At 40.4% G+C, this 15,584-nt stretch overlaps 1 protein-coding gene across 1 annotated transcript in view; it reads right to left on the minus strand.

Annotated features, from left to right (window-relative positions):
- The window catches only part of LOC134202767 (homeotic protein empty spiracles-like), a 169,570-nt gene that overhangs the window by 9,989 nt on the left and 143,997 nt on the right, over positions 1-15,584 (minus strand). The window contains exon 2 of the mRNA XM_062677756.1: positions 8,325-8,479. Coding sequence (XP_062533740.1) covers positions 8,325-8,479 — 155 coding nt within the window. The remainder of the gene's footprint in view (positions 1-8,324; positions 8,480-15,584) is intronic.

Genomic DNA, 15,584 nt, shown 5'->3' on the forward strand with positions numbered 1-15,584 from the left:
TCACGCACATATTATTTATTTGTTGGGCACCTAGTTTTTTTTTATGTTTTTTACAAATACACGAATAAAACCCGTGTAATTCAACAATTTAACATTCTATCTCATGGACTGTCATCCCACTGAAAAAATATTTTTGCAATTCTTGAGTTAGGCAACAAGTTATGAAAGTTATGGAAAGAACGAAAAGTATTAGTTATATGTATTAATTGGTTTTAAATTCACACAACGATATTTGATAAGAAAAATTTATTAATTACTTGAATGAGTTTCAGTTCATTTAAAAATCCCTCCTGCGAGTTTCTGCATTCATTGATCACCGCTGAGGGAATCATACATATGTCTACTATGGAGCAAATTTTACTGAAATTGCAACCACAGGTAGTTAAATTTAAATTTGATATTCTCAGGAGCAACATTATGATCACCGGTTATAAGACGTGTTTGGTGCTATACCGGAACTACCACCACGTTGTAATCTTTACGGACTGTGTCGACTCCAGCTGCGTGTGTCGGACACAGCTCGAAGTCGAGTAAAGCAAACAATTCCCATCATGACAACTCGTAATGTAACAGATGACCAGGAGCTCGCTACATTTTCATTTGGTCTCTTGAAAATGAAACCAGTACAAAATAAAGGGTATAAATGTTTAAAAGACCAAAAACAAAATTTAAAAAAACTTAATAGAAACTCATAACTCCATACACAAAACACGTAAGCGACGTGTAAAATAAACATCAAAATTAACGTAACCTCAAGTTGAGATTCAATAAGGATTGCTGATTGACATTGGCTTTCCGATAATTATCAATTTGGCTGTCTACATGATTTTCTCCTTATTTTCAAATTCATAGAAAAGAAATAGAAATAGAATAGAAGTTTCATAGCTCATATCACTTTCCATGGTGCATCCCGATCTATGATTTTGATTACCCTGCTCAACTACAAAACTTTCTTCCCGTGGTAATTGTAGAGATGCAGAGGTATTCTCGGTATCTAGTAGCAAGAACAACCACATACTACTTTCCCTTCCTTTCTCAACTGACTGTAAAGAATTGGCCGGCCCCGTTATTGATCAACATGTGCGAGCTGCTGAAACGTGCACTTCGAGAATAGATGGTAAACCCCAACCACCATTCACTTGGATCGAAGTGCAATTTGCACTAGCTCTGATCAATCACGGAGTAGCAACCATCGATATGTACAGTCAGTCTAAGCTAAGCTAAGCTAATCATCTGACAAAGTTTGATATGCAATGCGATTAAGATTTTGGGTTGATGCAAATGCGACTTTATTTGCTATTTGCTATACGATATGTGGTTTGCTGAGAAGCCACAATTCGTTAATTAAATATTTAACATTAAGCAAAAATTGTTGTATTGCAAGCAAAACATCAGTTATGTTACATTCTACTTGTCATAAAATGACAAGTCGAGTCAAGTACGAGACACTGAAGACGACCTTACTGTTGAGATCGAAATACGTATCTGTCAAAGGTACAATAAAGTAGTGGAGTTAAATGGAATTGTACAAACTTGACTTATGGCAAGTAAATACATTCCACTAAAAGCTTAAAATAATTTTCGTATAATGTTACATTCGTTAGAATGTTAATCGATAAACATTCTTGAGCTTACAGTAATTCGGAGTTCAGAAAAAAGTTCCAACAAGTTCCACCCTGAAACATCAATAGAATCGTTACTTAAGGTGTACCCTATAAAATCAATTGCATTACAATTGCAACTATCCGCAACTTTGTGAGTTTCAAGCAGTTGAAGTTGCATTAAATTGCCTTAAAGCTAACTTCCCACTAATTATTCTTGCAGAGACCGAGCTACTTTTTACACGAGATTCATACAAATGCCCATAAAAAAACAATCAAAAGGATTGGCCGAGTATATGTTGAAATCGATTTGAGATCTTCAAATAGTTGGGCGTTGGGCCCCTCGTTAGTTATTCATGGAACCATTTGCACTGACCACTCGTGTTTTTGAAATTCTTGGATCAGTAAAAATGTTATAACACGAACATTCTCTAACCAAATCAACTTGTTGACATACCGCTGGAAAAATGAAAAAGTGTGGCTTAAATTGTCATAGTTAAAAATAATTTGAATTTTAGATTTTTTTTTCAAATTAACATTGTTTCGCAAAATTCGTAACTAACCATTTACATTCATCGAATGAAATATATGAAAGGTTATCCAAGTTAATATCATATAAAAACTCAACTATGTTATGCGTTATTCATATCAAAATGTTTTTGGTGATTAAATGAACTTCGTTGACTTTTCACCATATTAAAAATTGTAAATTAGATTTACTCGGAATAAAAGTCATCGCGAGGCAGGATATAGCACTTATCGTTTGTACACTCGTCAACTAAGAAATTTTGGAATTACCTTTCAAGTCGACCAGTTTCGAGCGCGATGTTGCCCATCACCAGGACTATTGATGGACGATATCGCGTTTTATTAGTGTCGTGTTATTTTACGTTAGCATAAACCAAAAAACCAAAACAAAAGTCATGGTTTAAAATAGCAGAACAGTAAAACGGATATTCAATAATTCACTCAAACACGTACAATTTGATCAAAGTTTGCAATATTCCTCCAGAGGAAAGACATTCTTGCTATTACCCGTAAGTGACATTTATGCTAATAGCATCGGTAATGGTTTGGGTAAAGCCCTTCTATGTTATATATGTGTAAAAAAAAGCCTAAAACATCCAGTTATGATTTTTGTCCCGAATTGCCATATATTCAACGCACTGTGCACCGTCGCAAAGCGCAAACTCGCAACCAGCTACAGTCCCACCACGCACGCAATCAAAACGGGGAAGGGTCGTTTGGCCAAAACCCATTCAGCTGAATGCCACTAGGCCGAACAAACGATTAGGTCGAAGCCCATCTGGCCGACAGTCATTTGGCCGAACGGGTCATCCGGCCGAATAGATCATTTGGCCGAATAGGATATTTGGCCGAAAAGGACATTTGGCCAAAAATACATTTGGTCGAATAGAACCATCGGCCGAATACGATACTTGGCCGAATAGGACATTTGGCCGAATGTAAAATTTGGCCGAATACGATATTTAGCCGAACGGGTCATCCGGCCGAAAAGGTCGTCTGGCCGAAAAGGTCATTTGGCCGAATAGGACATTTGGGCGATTAGGACATTTGGCCGAAAAGTACATTTGGCCGAATAGGTCATTTAGCCAAGACATTTGGCCGAATAGGTTATTTGGCCGAAAAGGACATTTGACCGATTGGGGAAATTGGCCGATTAGGTCATCTGGCAGAATAAGTCGTTTGGCCAAATAGGACATTTTATCGAATAATACATTTAGCCGAATATGACATTTGGCCGAATAGGACATTCGGCCGAATATGACATTTGGCGGAACGGGTCACCTGGCCGAATAGGTCATTTGGCCGAATAGATCATTTAGCCGAATAGGCCATTTGACCCGTGCAACACAGATCAAGCAAAAAAGCCTGCTTCGAGGACCTGTGTCAAAGTGCCAACGCGAATACATGGGGTGACGCCTATAGGGTCGTAATAGCCAAGACACGTGGGGCGATAGCCCCTACAGAGCGGTCTCCAGAGATGCTGGAGAGGATCATTACGGGGCTCTTCCCACGTCACGACCCAAGTCCCTGGCCTCCCTTTGTAGAGCTGCCAGGGGCCAGGATGGCCGACGAGGGAAGAGTAACTGTGGCGGAACTTGCGGGGATTGCACAGTTTCTTAGTGTAGGTAAGGCGCCAGGACCGGATGGTATTTCGAACCTGGCCATCAAAGCGGGCATTGCTGAGGCTCCCGAGATGTCCAGATCTGTCATGCAGAGATGCCTGGACGAGGGTGTCTTCCCTGAAGCATGGAAAAGGCAGAGCTTGGTCCTATTGCCAAAGGCGGGAAAACCACCGGGGGATCCGTCGGCATATAGACCAATATGCCGCTATTGTGCAGTAGTGACTCTCGACGTGAGGAATGCTTTCAATATTGCCAGTTGGGCAGCTATTGCAGTTGCAGATGCGCTCCTGCGTCTTGGAATTCTCGAGTACCTGTACAAGATTCTCGGAAGCTACTTCCAGAATTGAGTACTGGTATACGACACGGAGGCGGATCGGAAGTGCGTTGACATAACCTCAGGGGTTCCGCAAGGTTCCATACTGGGTCCGAGGTTATGGAACGTCATGTACGATGGGGTCTTGAGGTTGAAGTTCCTGGTGGGCGTGGTAATCGTCGGCTTCGCTGACGATATTACACTGGAGGTCTACGGCGAATCGATTGAAGAGGTGGAGTTGACTGCAGCCCACTCGATCGTGATTGTGGAGGAGTGGATGAGTTCCAGGAAGTTAGAGCTGGCTCACCACAAGACTGAGGTGGTTGTTGTTAACAACCGAAAGTGGAGCAACAAGCGGTGATAAGGGCAGGCAACTACACGGTCACCTCTGAACGCTTCATCAAACTCTTGGGGTAATGATCGACGATAAGCTCACCTTTGGTAGCCACGTCAATTACGCCTGCAAGCGGGCCTCCTCAGCTATAGTGGCATTGTCCCGGATGATGTTCAATAGCTCTGCGGTTTATGCCAGCAAGCGCAAGCTTCTGGCTAGCGTCGCTCTGTCCATACTGAGGTATGGGGGGCCAGCTTGAGGCACGGCCCTGCGTATCAACTGCTACAGAACGAAGTTAGAAAGTACGTATAGGCTCATGTGCCTAAGAGTTGCGAGCGCGTACCGTTCCGTGTCGCACGATGCAATTTGCGTCATCACCGGTATGATGCCTATTGACATCGTTATCGGTGAAGACATAGAGTGCTTAGAAATACGCGGCACGAGAGGCATCCGTAGGACTGTCAGGTTGGCCTCAATGGTTCAATGGCAGCGTGCGTGGGACAGTTCCACTAAGGGTAGATGGACACATCCCTAGTAGCAGACCGGATTTAGTCACAATCAAGTTGTTGCAACCATTATGGTCTGACTTGTGCTGCTCGGGATAGGGTTGATACCGGTGATAGGTACGTGGGTCAAGAGGCGCCATGGGGAAATCACTTTCCACCTGACCCAATCCTTACAGGCCATGGTTGCTTCAGACAGTACCTACACCGGTTCCAGATGCCCCAGGACCATGTCAATAAGGCCAGGGTAGGCCATATCAATTTCCGGAGGTCACACTTGAGCTCCTGATTGCAAAATTATGACATATGACGCAAATCATATTTGGAATTTTCGCAAAAGTGGTCCACCGGGACCGGATTCCGGATGCCCCAGGACCCTGTCAATGTGGCCAGAGTAGGCCATATCAATTCCCGGAGGTTACACTTGAGCTCCTGATTGCAAATTTATGACATATGATGTGTCGCAAGTCATATTTTGAATTTTCTTCCCAATTTTGCCATCCCGGGATATTTATCCCTTGTAGCCAGTTCCGGAAGGGCGAATAATCCCTAGTCTGGTTAGTGGTTATAAAAAGTTCCATTACGGGCAGAACATGTACGATATACATCTCCGGGTCAACTCACAATATTAGGTAATTTTAACAGCATAGACTAAAGATTCAGTCGGCAATACCCACCAGTAAAAAAAACTACCCCAGTACAATCCGGAATAACTCCGGGACCAAGTGGCCAATCCTAATTTTGAGTCATCTGTCATAATCTAGAAACCTATCCGGTTCTTCTGAGAAAAAATTATACAAATCGGTTCAGAAACGCCTGAGATATTCAATTTTTAAGTTAATTTTTACCCCTACCGTCAGACGTATACCTTATAAGGGTTAAAGACCTTTGCGCGACCTCTTCAACTTCAATATTTTGACCTCAAATTCTGAGGCTACTTTTTTTTTGCCATAAAAAGCGTTTAAGCACACGAATTCCAGGTTTCGGAAACATTCGAAAAATAAGCCGCACCCTACTCTGCAGCCATTTCCAAAAACGCAGTGCTAATGACAGTCATCCCTCGGATACTAACCATTTCCACATTCGAAGGAGATATCCAGTTCAACGTGCTACCTAAACTCACGATTTCCTTGTCGGCTGAGAGCATCGACATCGACATGAAAATGGCGATATAAGCATGCCTATCAGTGCTGATTTTTTCCTGAATTTGTACATAGAGGGGCGAATGAAGGCGTCAGACGGTGGACCGGCACTACAAAATACTGTTTTCGATTAGTTTGTGGCCTCTACTGCACTGGCGTTCTGAGGTCACCATCTGGTAAGCCTACGAACGCCTGGTGGAAAATTTGTTGATAATCGCGAAAAATATAAAGCATACACAGATTGTCATACAAAATGGTCATGTTTGAGGATCAAAATAAATAAAGGAATAAAGAAATGAAAAAAATAGAAAATCAAGTAAATAGAAATGAAGAATTGAAGAATTTAGGAAATACAGTTATGGAGAAATGAAAATACAAAGAAATTAGAGTCTTCATTCTGCCTTGCTAGACGTTGAATTGGCAATCTGAAGAAAAGGACTTTTATAGGGCATACGTTGGCAAGCCTGTGAAATACTCAAACACTGTTATTTGGTATTTAAATCTCGATCATGCACCTGCTATATGTAGAAACACATACATAATCCTGATTGGTGTCTTCCACAATTCTAAAAAGTTACTCAGATGGTTTTTTCTGCTTTGACAAAATCTGTTGAAGGCTTTCAAACGAATGTAAATAATATAATATCTATATCACACAAAACAGCCAGTAATCCCATTAATATGCTATCATGTGTCCCGAAGTATTCTACGATTACTAAATACAATGCGACGCCAGCCATCTAATGCTTCCCCCAACTGTAGCCAAACAATTCCTGAAGTCCCCACACATTTACATGCAGGCGTCAAGCTTGCTATCGTCAACCACAATTAATAGGCTATGGCGAGTGTAATTTAATCTAATTATGCCGTGCGACCCAGCCGAACCAGTCTGCTGGCGTCAAATAACCCCGAAAAATGGCGACACGCCGCCCAGGCATGAAGGATTTTCCACCCCATATGGATCCTGATACCCCGGAACGACTTGATAATGTCTGGAAAATTATCGCCCCGTTTTTCCACCCTTTGCCCCTCCATCCAAGCTCGACGGCAACTATCCCGAGCACACATTTCGTAAATATTATTTGAGTGTTGATTTAAAATTCCTCACCGTCATCACCCTTCCCGTGTTGTGCGCTCGGTAAAGGCACCCTACGACGTGTATTTCCCCCCGAGGGTGAACGAACAATCGGAATTGAATCCATCAGGGGGCGTAGGTACGCGGCGGCGATGGAAGGAAAGGCGACCGTGCCGAAGACTGCACGTCTAATCCGATTATACGGTAGATTAAGTGAGTCAACAACAACCACAGACCAGTTCCAAAGATGGAACGACAATCAGGAGAAGGACTTCCAAACATAACACAACACATGTAGGCAGATATCTATTGGGCTCTTTTCCTCCGGCTCTGCTCGTCGCACAATGGGCTACAAATGGAAATTCGATAAAAAAAACCAACGAAGACACTTTTTATCCAACTTCCATGTTACATATAATTCACATATTGTCGAAGTTCAAGTCGAAACCAAATACAAGATGTCTATATCTCTCTTTGCGTCCAATCACATGCTATCAATTTTCATCTTGAAAGTTTTGTAACAAAGAGACCCTACCGTCGAAGCCGTCTCCCACATTAATTTCAATTAATTTTCCATAGCAAACATATTTATTTTAACATCCACCAGGCGATCACAGATTATAAATTCATCAAAAGAAATTTCATCTCAGTTCATGCCTTTTTGAAAAAGCGTTGATTATTTTTCTTCATATTACAATCTGTGTCCCACTGTCTAACGCTCGGCTGGGACGTCTGTTAGGGAGTGCTAACGAGTTTGTTGGACAACACGCACTCCTATGATGGTAGGGCTGCATTCAATTGAGTAGGTACTGAAGGTACTACACCAGGCCGCCGCCGCCACCGCCGTAGTTGTTCTTGTTGGTGTTGTTTCGCTATGACCGATGGTTATCACTAGGACTGAGTTTGAACTCACGGAGGGGTACCAAATTGGCTCTCTACAAGTGGGACTGTGCCAAGATATTCACACAGATAGCGCGCCCATGTTGTGAAAATGTGGAATCAATTTGTGTATGAATTTGTTCCGACGCGCTTGTTTTCGGAGCCACTAAACGGCTGCGAATTGATTAGTACATGGTGCGCATGATTTGGTAAAATGTGACTTGCAAAGTTTATTAAAAATGATTTGATCAGAATCAGCGACGGTTATTCGGTAGATTTTAATTATCTTCGAATACAATCATCTTAAGGTAGTTCAGATATATTTACCTGTGTTTCAGTGAGGCCAAGAGCTTGGGCCAATGTTTTGCGTTCCGCTCCTACCACGTAGTGGTTATTTTCAAAGGCATGCTCAAGCTTGAGCAGTTGCGTAGGTGAGAATGCCGTTCTCACCCGTTTTGGCTTCCGAAACGGCAGGAGGTAACCTGAATATGAAAAATAAATAGTTGATAACGATCATTAGATGGATTTCACATGAAGATTTTATAAGAGAGAGAGAATAGATCGTAAAATTCTTAAATAAGTAAAGGACAAACTGTCTAGGAGGGATCAACTATGGTAATTATTTTCTTTTAGGTCGAATGATACCGATACGTGTAGCCGAAAGGCATCTATTCGAACTCCATTTGTTCGAATTGGACGTCGTTGTAGTTCGGCCGAATATGCAATTTGGACGGAAATACCGTTTGACCGACACGGTAGTTCGGCATAAAGAGCCACGAATGACTTGTTTTGAATGCTTTATTCAGGCTCACTTTCTTCCCCACAACATTCATCGTCTCTACTCTTTCACTGTTTATTCTAATGAGCAAATTTTTTGGAGCTGTTTATACGAAAACATGAATTCAAGACAAAATTTTCAAAATTTTCTGCTTTTGTAAACAAAGATTCAATCGACGATTTGACGAATCTGATAGCTCTCCCACGCAAACCAACACCAACAACAGGTAGCAGAAACCTTCATCTACCTATTGGTGGTGTTGGTTTGCGTGGGAGAGCTATCAGATTCGTCAAATCGTCGTTTGAATCTTTGTTTACAAAAGCAGATAAGTCGTTTTGAAAATTTTGTCTTGAATTCAATTATATTGCTTTTTAAACCGGCACATTTATTTGAAAATCAATAACAGATGAGAATTTATTATTTGAAGCTATAAATCGGAAAACTCTGTTTAAAACTATTGATTTAGTAAACCATTAACTAAACCAATCTAATCTGAATCCAATCAACATCCAATGCAAATTCGATCAAATCCGAATCCAATCCAAATTCAATCGAAATCCAATCTAAATCCAATCCAAATCCAATCCAAATCCAATCCAAATCCAACCCAATTCCAAACCAATTGAAATCCAAATCCAATCCAAATCCAATCCAAATCCTATAAAAATCAAAATCCAATCCAAACCAACAAACCCAATCCAAACCAATCCAAACCAATCCAAACCAATCCAATCCAATCCAAACCAATCCAAACCATTCCAAACCAATATGAACCAATCCAAACCAACACAACCAATCCAAACCAATCCAAACCAATCCAAACCAATCCAAATCCAATCCAAACCAATCCAAACCAATCCAAACCAATCCAAACCAATCCAAACCAATCCAAACCAATCCAAACCAATCAAAACCAAATCCAATCCAAATCTTATTCAAATCCAAACCAATCCAAACCAATCCAAACCAATCCAAACCAATCCAAACCAATCCAAACCAATCCAAACCAATCCAAATCTAATCCGAATCCAACCAAACCAATCCAAACCAACCAAACCAATCCAAACCAATCCAAACCAATCCAAACCAATCCAAACCAATCAAACCAATCCAAACCAATCCAAACCAATCCAAACCAATCCCAATCCAATCCAAACCAATCCAAACCAATCTAAACCAATCCAAACCAATCCAAACCAATCCAAACCAATCCAAACCAACCAAACCAATCCAAACCAATCCAAACCAATCCAAACCAAACCAAACCAATCCAACCAAACCAATCCAATTCAAACCAATCCAAATCCCATCCAAACCAATCCAAATCCAAACAAATTCCAATCCAAACCAATCCAAACCAATCCAAATCCCAATTCAATCCGAATCCAATCCGAACCAACCAAATCCAACCAAACCAATCCAAACCAACCAAACCAATCCAAACCAATCCAAACCAATCCAAACCAATCCAAACCAATCAAATCCAATCCAAATCCGATCCAAACCAATCCAAACCAATCCAAACCAATCCAAACCAATCCAATTACATCCAATGCAAATCTGATCAAATCCGAATCCAATCCAAATTTCATCGAAATCCAATCTAAATCCAATCCAAATCCAATTCAAATCCAATCCAAATCCAACCCAATTCCAAACCAGTTGAAATTCAAATCCAATCCAAATCCTATCCAAATCCAAATCCAATCCAAATCCAATCCAAATCCAATAAAACTCCAATCCAAATTCAATCCAAATCCAATCCAAATCCAATCCAATCCAATCCAAATCCAATCCAAATCCATTCCAAATCCAATATGAATCCAATCCAAATCCAATACAAATCCAATCCAAATCCAATCCAAATCCAATCCAAATCCAATCCAAATCCAATCCAAACCAATCCAAACCAATCCAAACCAATCCAAACCAATCCAAACCAATCCAAATCCAATCCAAACCAATCCAAACCAATCCAAACCAATCAAACCAAATCTAATCCAAATCTTATCCAAATCAAAATCCAATCCAAACCAATCCAAACCAATCCAAACCAATCCAAACCAATCCAAACCAATCCAAACCAATCCAAATCCAATCCGAATCCAATCCAAATCCAATCCAAACCAATCCAAACCAATCCAAACCAATCCAAACCAATCCAAACCAACCAAACCAATCAAACCAATCCAAACCAATCCAAACCAATCCAAACCAATCCAATCCAATCCAAACCAATCCAAACCAATCTAAACCAATCCAAACCAATCCAAACCAATCCAAACCAATCCAAACCAATCCAAACCAATCCAAACCAATCCAAACCAAACCAAACCAATCCAATTCAAATCCAATCCAATCCAAACCAATCCAAACCCATCCAAACCAATCCAAATCACAACCCAATTCCAATCCAAACCAATCCAAACCAATCCAAATCCCAATTCAATCCGAATCCAACCCAACCAATCCGAATCCAATCCAAACCAATCCAAACCAACCAAACCAATCCAAACCAATCCAAACCAATCCAAATCCAATCCAAATCCAATCAAAATCCAATCCAAATCCGATCCAAATCCAATCCAAATTGAATCCAAATCCAATCCAAATCCAATCCAATTACATCCAATGCAAATCCGATCAAATCCGAATCCAATCCAAATTTCATCGAAATCCAATCTAAATCCAATCCACATCCAATTCAAATCCAATCCAAATCCAACCCAATTCCAAACCAGTTGAAATTCAAATCCAATCCAAACCCATCCAAATCCAAACCCAATCCAAACCAATCCAAATCCAACAAAATTCCAATCCAAACCAATCCAAACCAATCCAAACCAACCAAACCAATCCAACCAATCCAAACCAATCCAAACCATTCCAAACCAATCCAAACCAATCCAAATCAAATCCAAACCAATCCAAACCAACCAAACCAATCCAAACCAATCCAAACCAATCAAAAATCCAAATCTAATCCAAATCTTATCCAAATCCAAATCCAATCCAAACCAATCCAAACCAATCCAAACCAACCAAATCTAATCCGAACCAATCCAATCCAACCAATCCAAACCAATCCAAACCAATCCAAACCAATCCAAACCAATCCAAACCAATCCAAACCAATCCAACCAATCCAACCAATCCAACCAACCAACCAAACCAATCCAAACCAATCCAAACCAACCAAACCAATCCAAACCAATCCAAACCAATCCAAACCAATCCAAACCAATCCAAACCAATCCAAACCAATCCAATCCAAACCAACCAAACCAATCCAAACCAATCCAAACCAATCCAAACCAATCCAAACCAATCCAAACCAATCCAAACCAACCAACCAAACCAATCCAAACCAATCCAAACCAATCCAAACCATCCAAATCCAAACCAAACCAATCCAAACCAATCCAACCAATCCAAACCAATCCAAACCAATCCAAACCAATCCAAACCCAACCAATCCGAATCCAATCCGAACCAACCGAATCCAACCGAATCCAATCCAAACCAATCCAAACCAATTCAAACCAATCCAAATCTAATCCCAACGCAATCCAAACCAATCCAAACCAATCAAAACCAATCCAAACCGATCCAAACCAATTCAAACCAATCCAAACCAATCCAAATCCAATCTTTTCCAATCCAAACCAATCCAAACCAATCCAAACCAATCCAAACCAATCCAAACCAACCAAATCCAATCCAAACCAATCCAAACCAATCCAAACCAATCCAAACCAATCCAAACCAACCCAAACCAACCAAACCAATCCAAACCAATCCAAACCAATCCAAACCAATCCAAATCCAATCCAAACCAATCCAAACCAATCCAAACCAATCCAAACCAATCCAAACCAATCCAAACCAAACCAAACCAATCCAACCAAACCAATCCAACCAAACCAATCCAAACCAATCCAAATCCAACCCAAACCAATCCAAACCAATCCAAACCAATCCAAACCAACCAAACCAATCCAAATCCAATCCAAAACCAATCCAAATCCAATCCAATCCAATCCAATACAATCCAAACTCATCCAACACAACCCAAATACAATCCAAACCAAACCAATCCAATCCAATCCAAATCCAATCAAAATCCAATCAAAACCCAAACCAATCCAAACCAATCCAAACCAACCAATTCAATCCAAACCAATCCAAACCAACCAAACCAATCCAAACCAATCCAAACCAATCCCAAACCAATCCAAACCAATCCAACCAATCCAAACCAATCTAAACCAATCCAAACCAATCCAAACCAATCCAAACCAATCCAAACCAATCCAAATCCAATCCAAACCAATCCAAACCAATCCAAACCAAACCAAATCCAATCCAAATCAAACCAAACCAATCCAAACCAATCCAAACCAATCCAAACCAATCCAAACCAATCCAAACCAATCCAAATCAAACCAAACCGATCCAAACCAATTTAAACCAATCCAAACCAACCAAACCAATCCAAACCAATCCAAACCAATCCAAACCAATCCAAACCAATCCAAACCAATCCAAACCAACCAAACCAATCCAACCCATCCAAACCCCATCCAAATCCCATCCAAACCAAACCAATCCAAACCAATCCAAACCAATCCAAACCAATCCAAACCAATCCAAACCAATCCAAACCAATCCAAACCAATCCAAACCAACCAAACCAATTCAAATCTAATCCCAATCCCAATCCCAATCCAATCCAAACCAATCCTAATCCAATCCAAACCAATCCAAATCCATTCCAAACCATTCCAAACCAATCCAAACCAATCCAAACCAATCCAAACCAATCCAAGTCCAATCTAAACCAATCCAAACCAATCCAAACCAATCCAAACCAATCCAAACCAATCCAAACCAATCCAAACCAATCCAAACCAATCCAACCAACCAATCCAAACCAATCCAAACCAATCCAAACCAATCCAAACCAATCCAAACCAATCCAAACCAATCCAAACCAATCCAAACCAATCCAAACCAATCCAAATCCAATCCAAACACAATCCAAACCAATCCAAACCAATCCAAACCAACGCAAACCAATCCAAACCAATCCAAACCAATCCAAACCAATCCAAACCAATCCAAACCAATCCAAACCAATCCAAACCAATCCAATCCAAACCAATCCAAACCAATCCAAACCAATCCAAACCAATCCAACCAATCCAAACCAATCTGAATCCCATCCAAATCCCATCCAAACCAAACCAATCCAAACCAATCCAAACCAATCCAAACCAATCCAAACCAATCCAAACCAATCCAAACCAATCCAAACCAATTCAAACCAACCAAATCTAATCCCAATCCCAATCCCAACCAATCCAAACCAATCCTAATCCAATCCAAACCAATCCAAACCAACCAAACCAATCCAAACCAATCCAAACCAATCCAAACCAACCAAACCAATCCAAACCAATCCAAACCAATCCAAGTCCAATCTAAACCAATCTAAACCAATCCAAACCAATCCAAACCAATCCAAACCAATCCAAACCAATCCAAACCAACCAAACCAATCCAAACCAATCCAAACCAATCCAAACCAATCCAAACCAATCCAAACCAATCCAAATCCAATCCAAACAAACCAAACCAATCCAAACCAATCCAAACCAACGCAAACCAATCCAAACCAATCCAAACCAATCCAAACCAATCCAAATCCAATCCAAACCAATCCAAACCAATCCAAACCAATCCAAACCAATCCAATCCAAACCAATCCAAACCAATCCAAACCAATCCAAACCAATCCAAACCAATCCATATCCAATCCAAACCAATCCAATTCCAATCCAAATCGAATCCAAACCAATCCAAACCAATCCAAACCAAACCAATCCAAACCAATCCAAACCAATCCACATCCAATCCAAATCCAATCCAAACCAATCCATATCCAAATCCAAACCAATCCAAACCAATCCAAACCAATCCAATCCAATCCAAACCAAATCCAAACCAATCCAAATTCAATCCAAACCAATCCAAATCCAATCCAAACCAATCCAAAAAATCCAATCCAAACCAATCCAAACCAATCCAAACCAATCCAATCCAATCCAAACCAATCCAAACCAACCCAACTTCAATCCGAACCTAATCCAAATCCAATCCGAACCCAATTCAAATCCAATCCGAACCCAATCCATTTCAAATCCAATCCAAATACAATCCAACTCCAATACACATTCATTTCAAATCCAATCCAAATCCAATCCAAATCCTATCCAGAACCAATTCAATCCAAATCCAGTTCCAATGAAGTGTATGAAGCAATTTTTAATGATTGGTTGAATGCAACGCAAACTCATTTTCATCCAGTTTCTCAAGATCAATGCATTTGGTACCTGGTGGATCGCAAGGAGTATGGGATTCTGTCAGGTGGGTCGCTTATCCAAAAAGTTTGGAAACTTCTGATCTAAACAACATTATAGAAAATGGCTACTCGCCGAATCTTACATCTCTGAGGGTCGAGCTTAAGATCTTTAGATCGATAGCCTTCAATTATTTATACGCTCAGTTAGATTTCACCTTTGTGTAAAAAAAAAGGTGTTTACAATGAGGCGGTGTCCAAAAAAATTCGCCTTTTTTGTCAGTGTGAATGTTTTTGAAATTGTGTGTTCTCGATGTCATGTACCAGAAAAATCCACGCCAGACAGTTAACGATAGACTAAACAATAGACTAAAAATAAATACAATATTTTTCCCCTGATGAAGACACCATTCACGTGTCGAAACGTCGGACAAATATACATCTTGTT

The sequence above is a fragment of the Armigeres subalbatus genome, unplaced genomic scaffold (genome assembly GCF_024139115.2).
Source record: "Armigeres subalbatus isolate Guangzhou_Male unplaced genomic scaffold, GZ_Asu_2 Contig141, whole genome shotgun sequence".
NCBI classification, from domain to species: Eukaryota; Metazoa; Arthropoda; class Insecta; order Diptera; family Culicidae; genus Armigeres; species Armigeres subalbatus.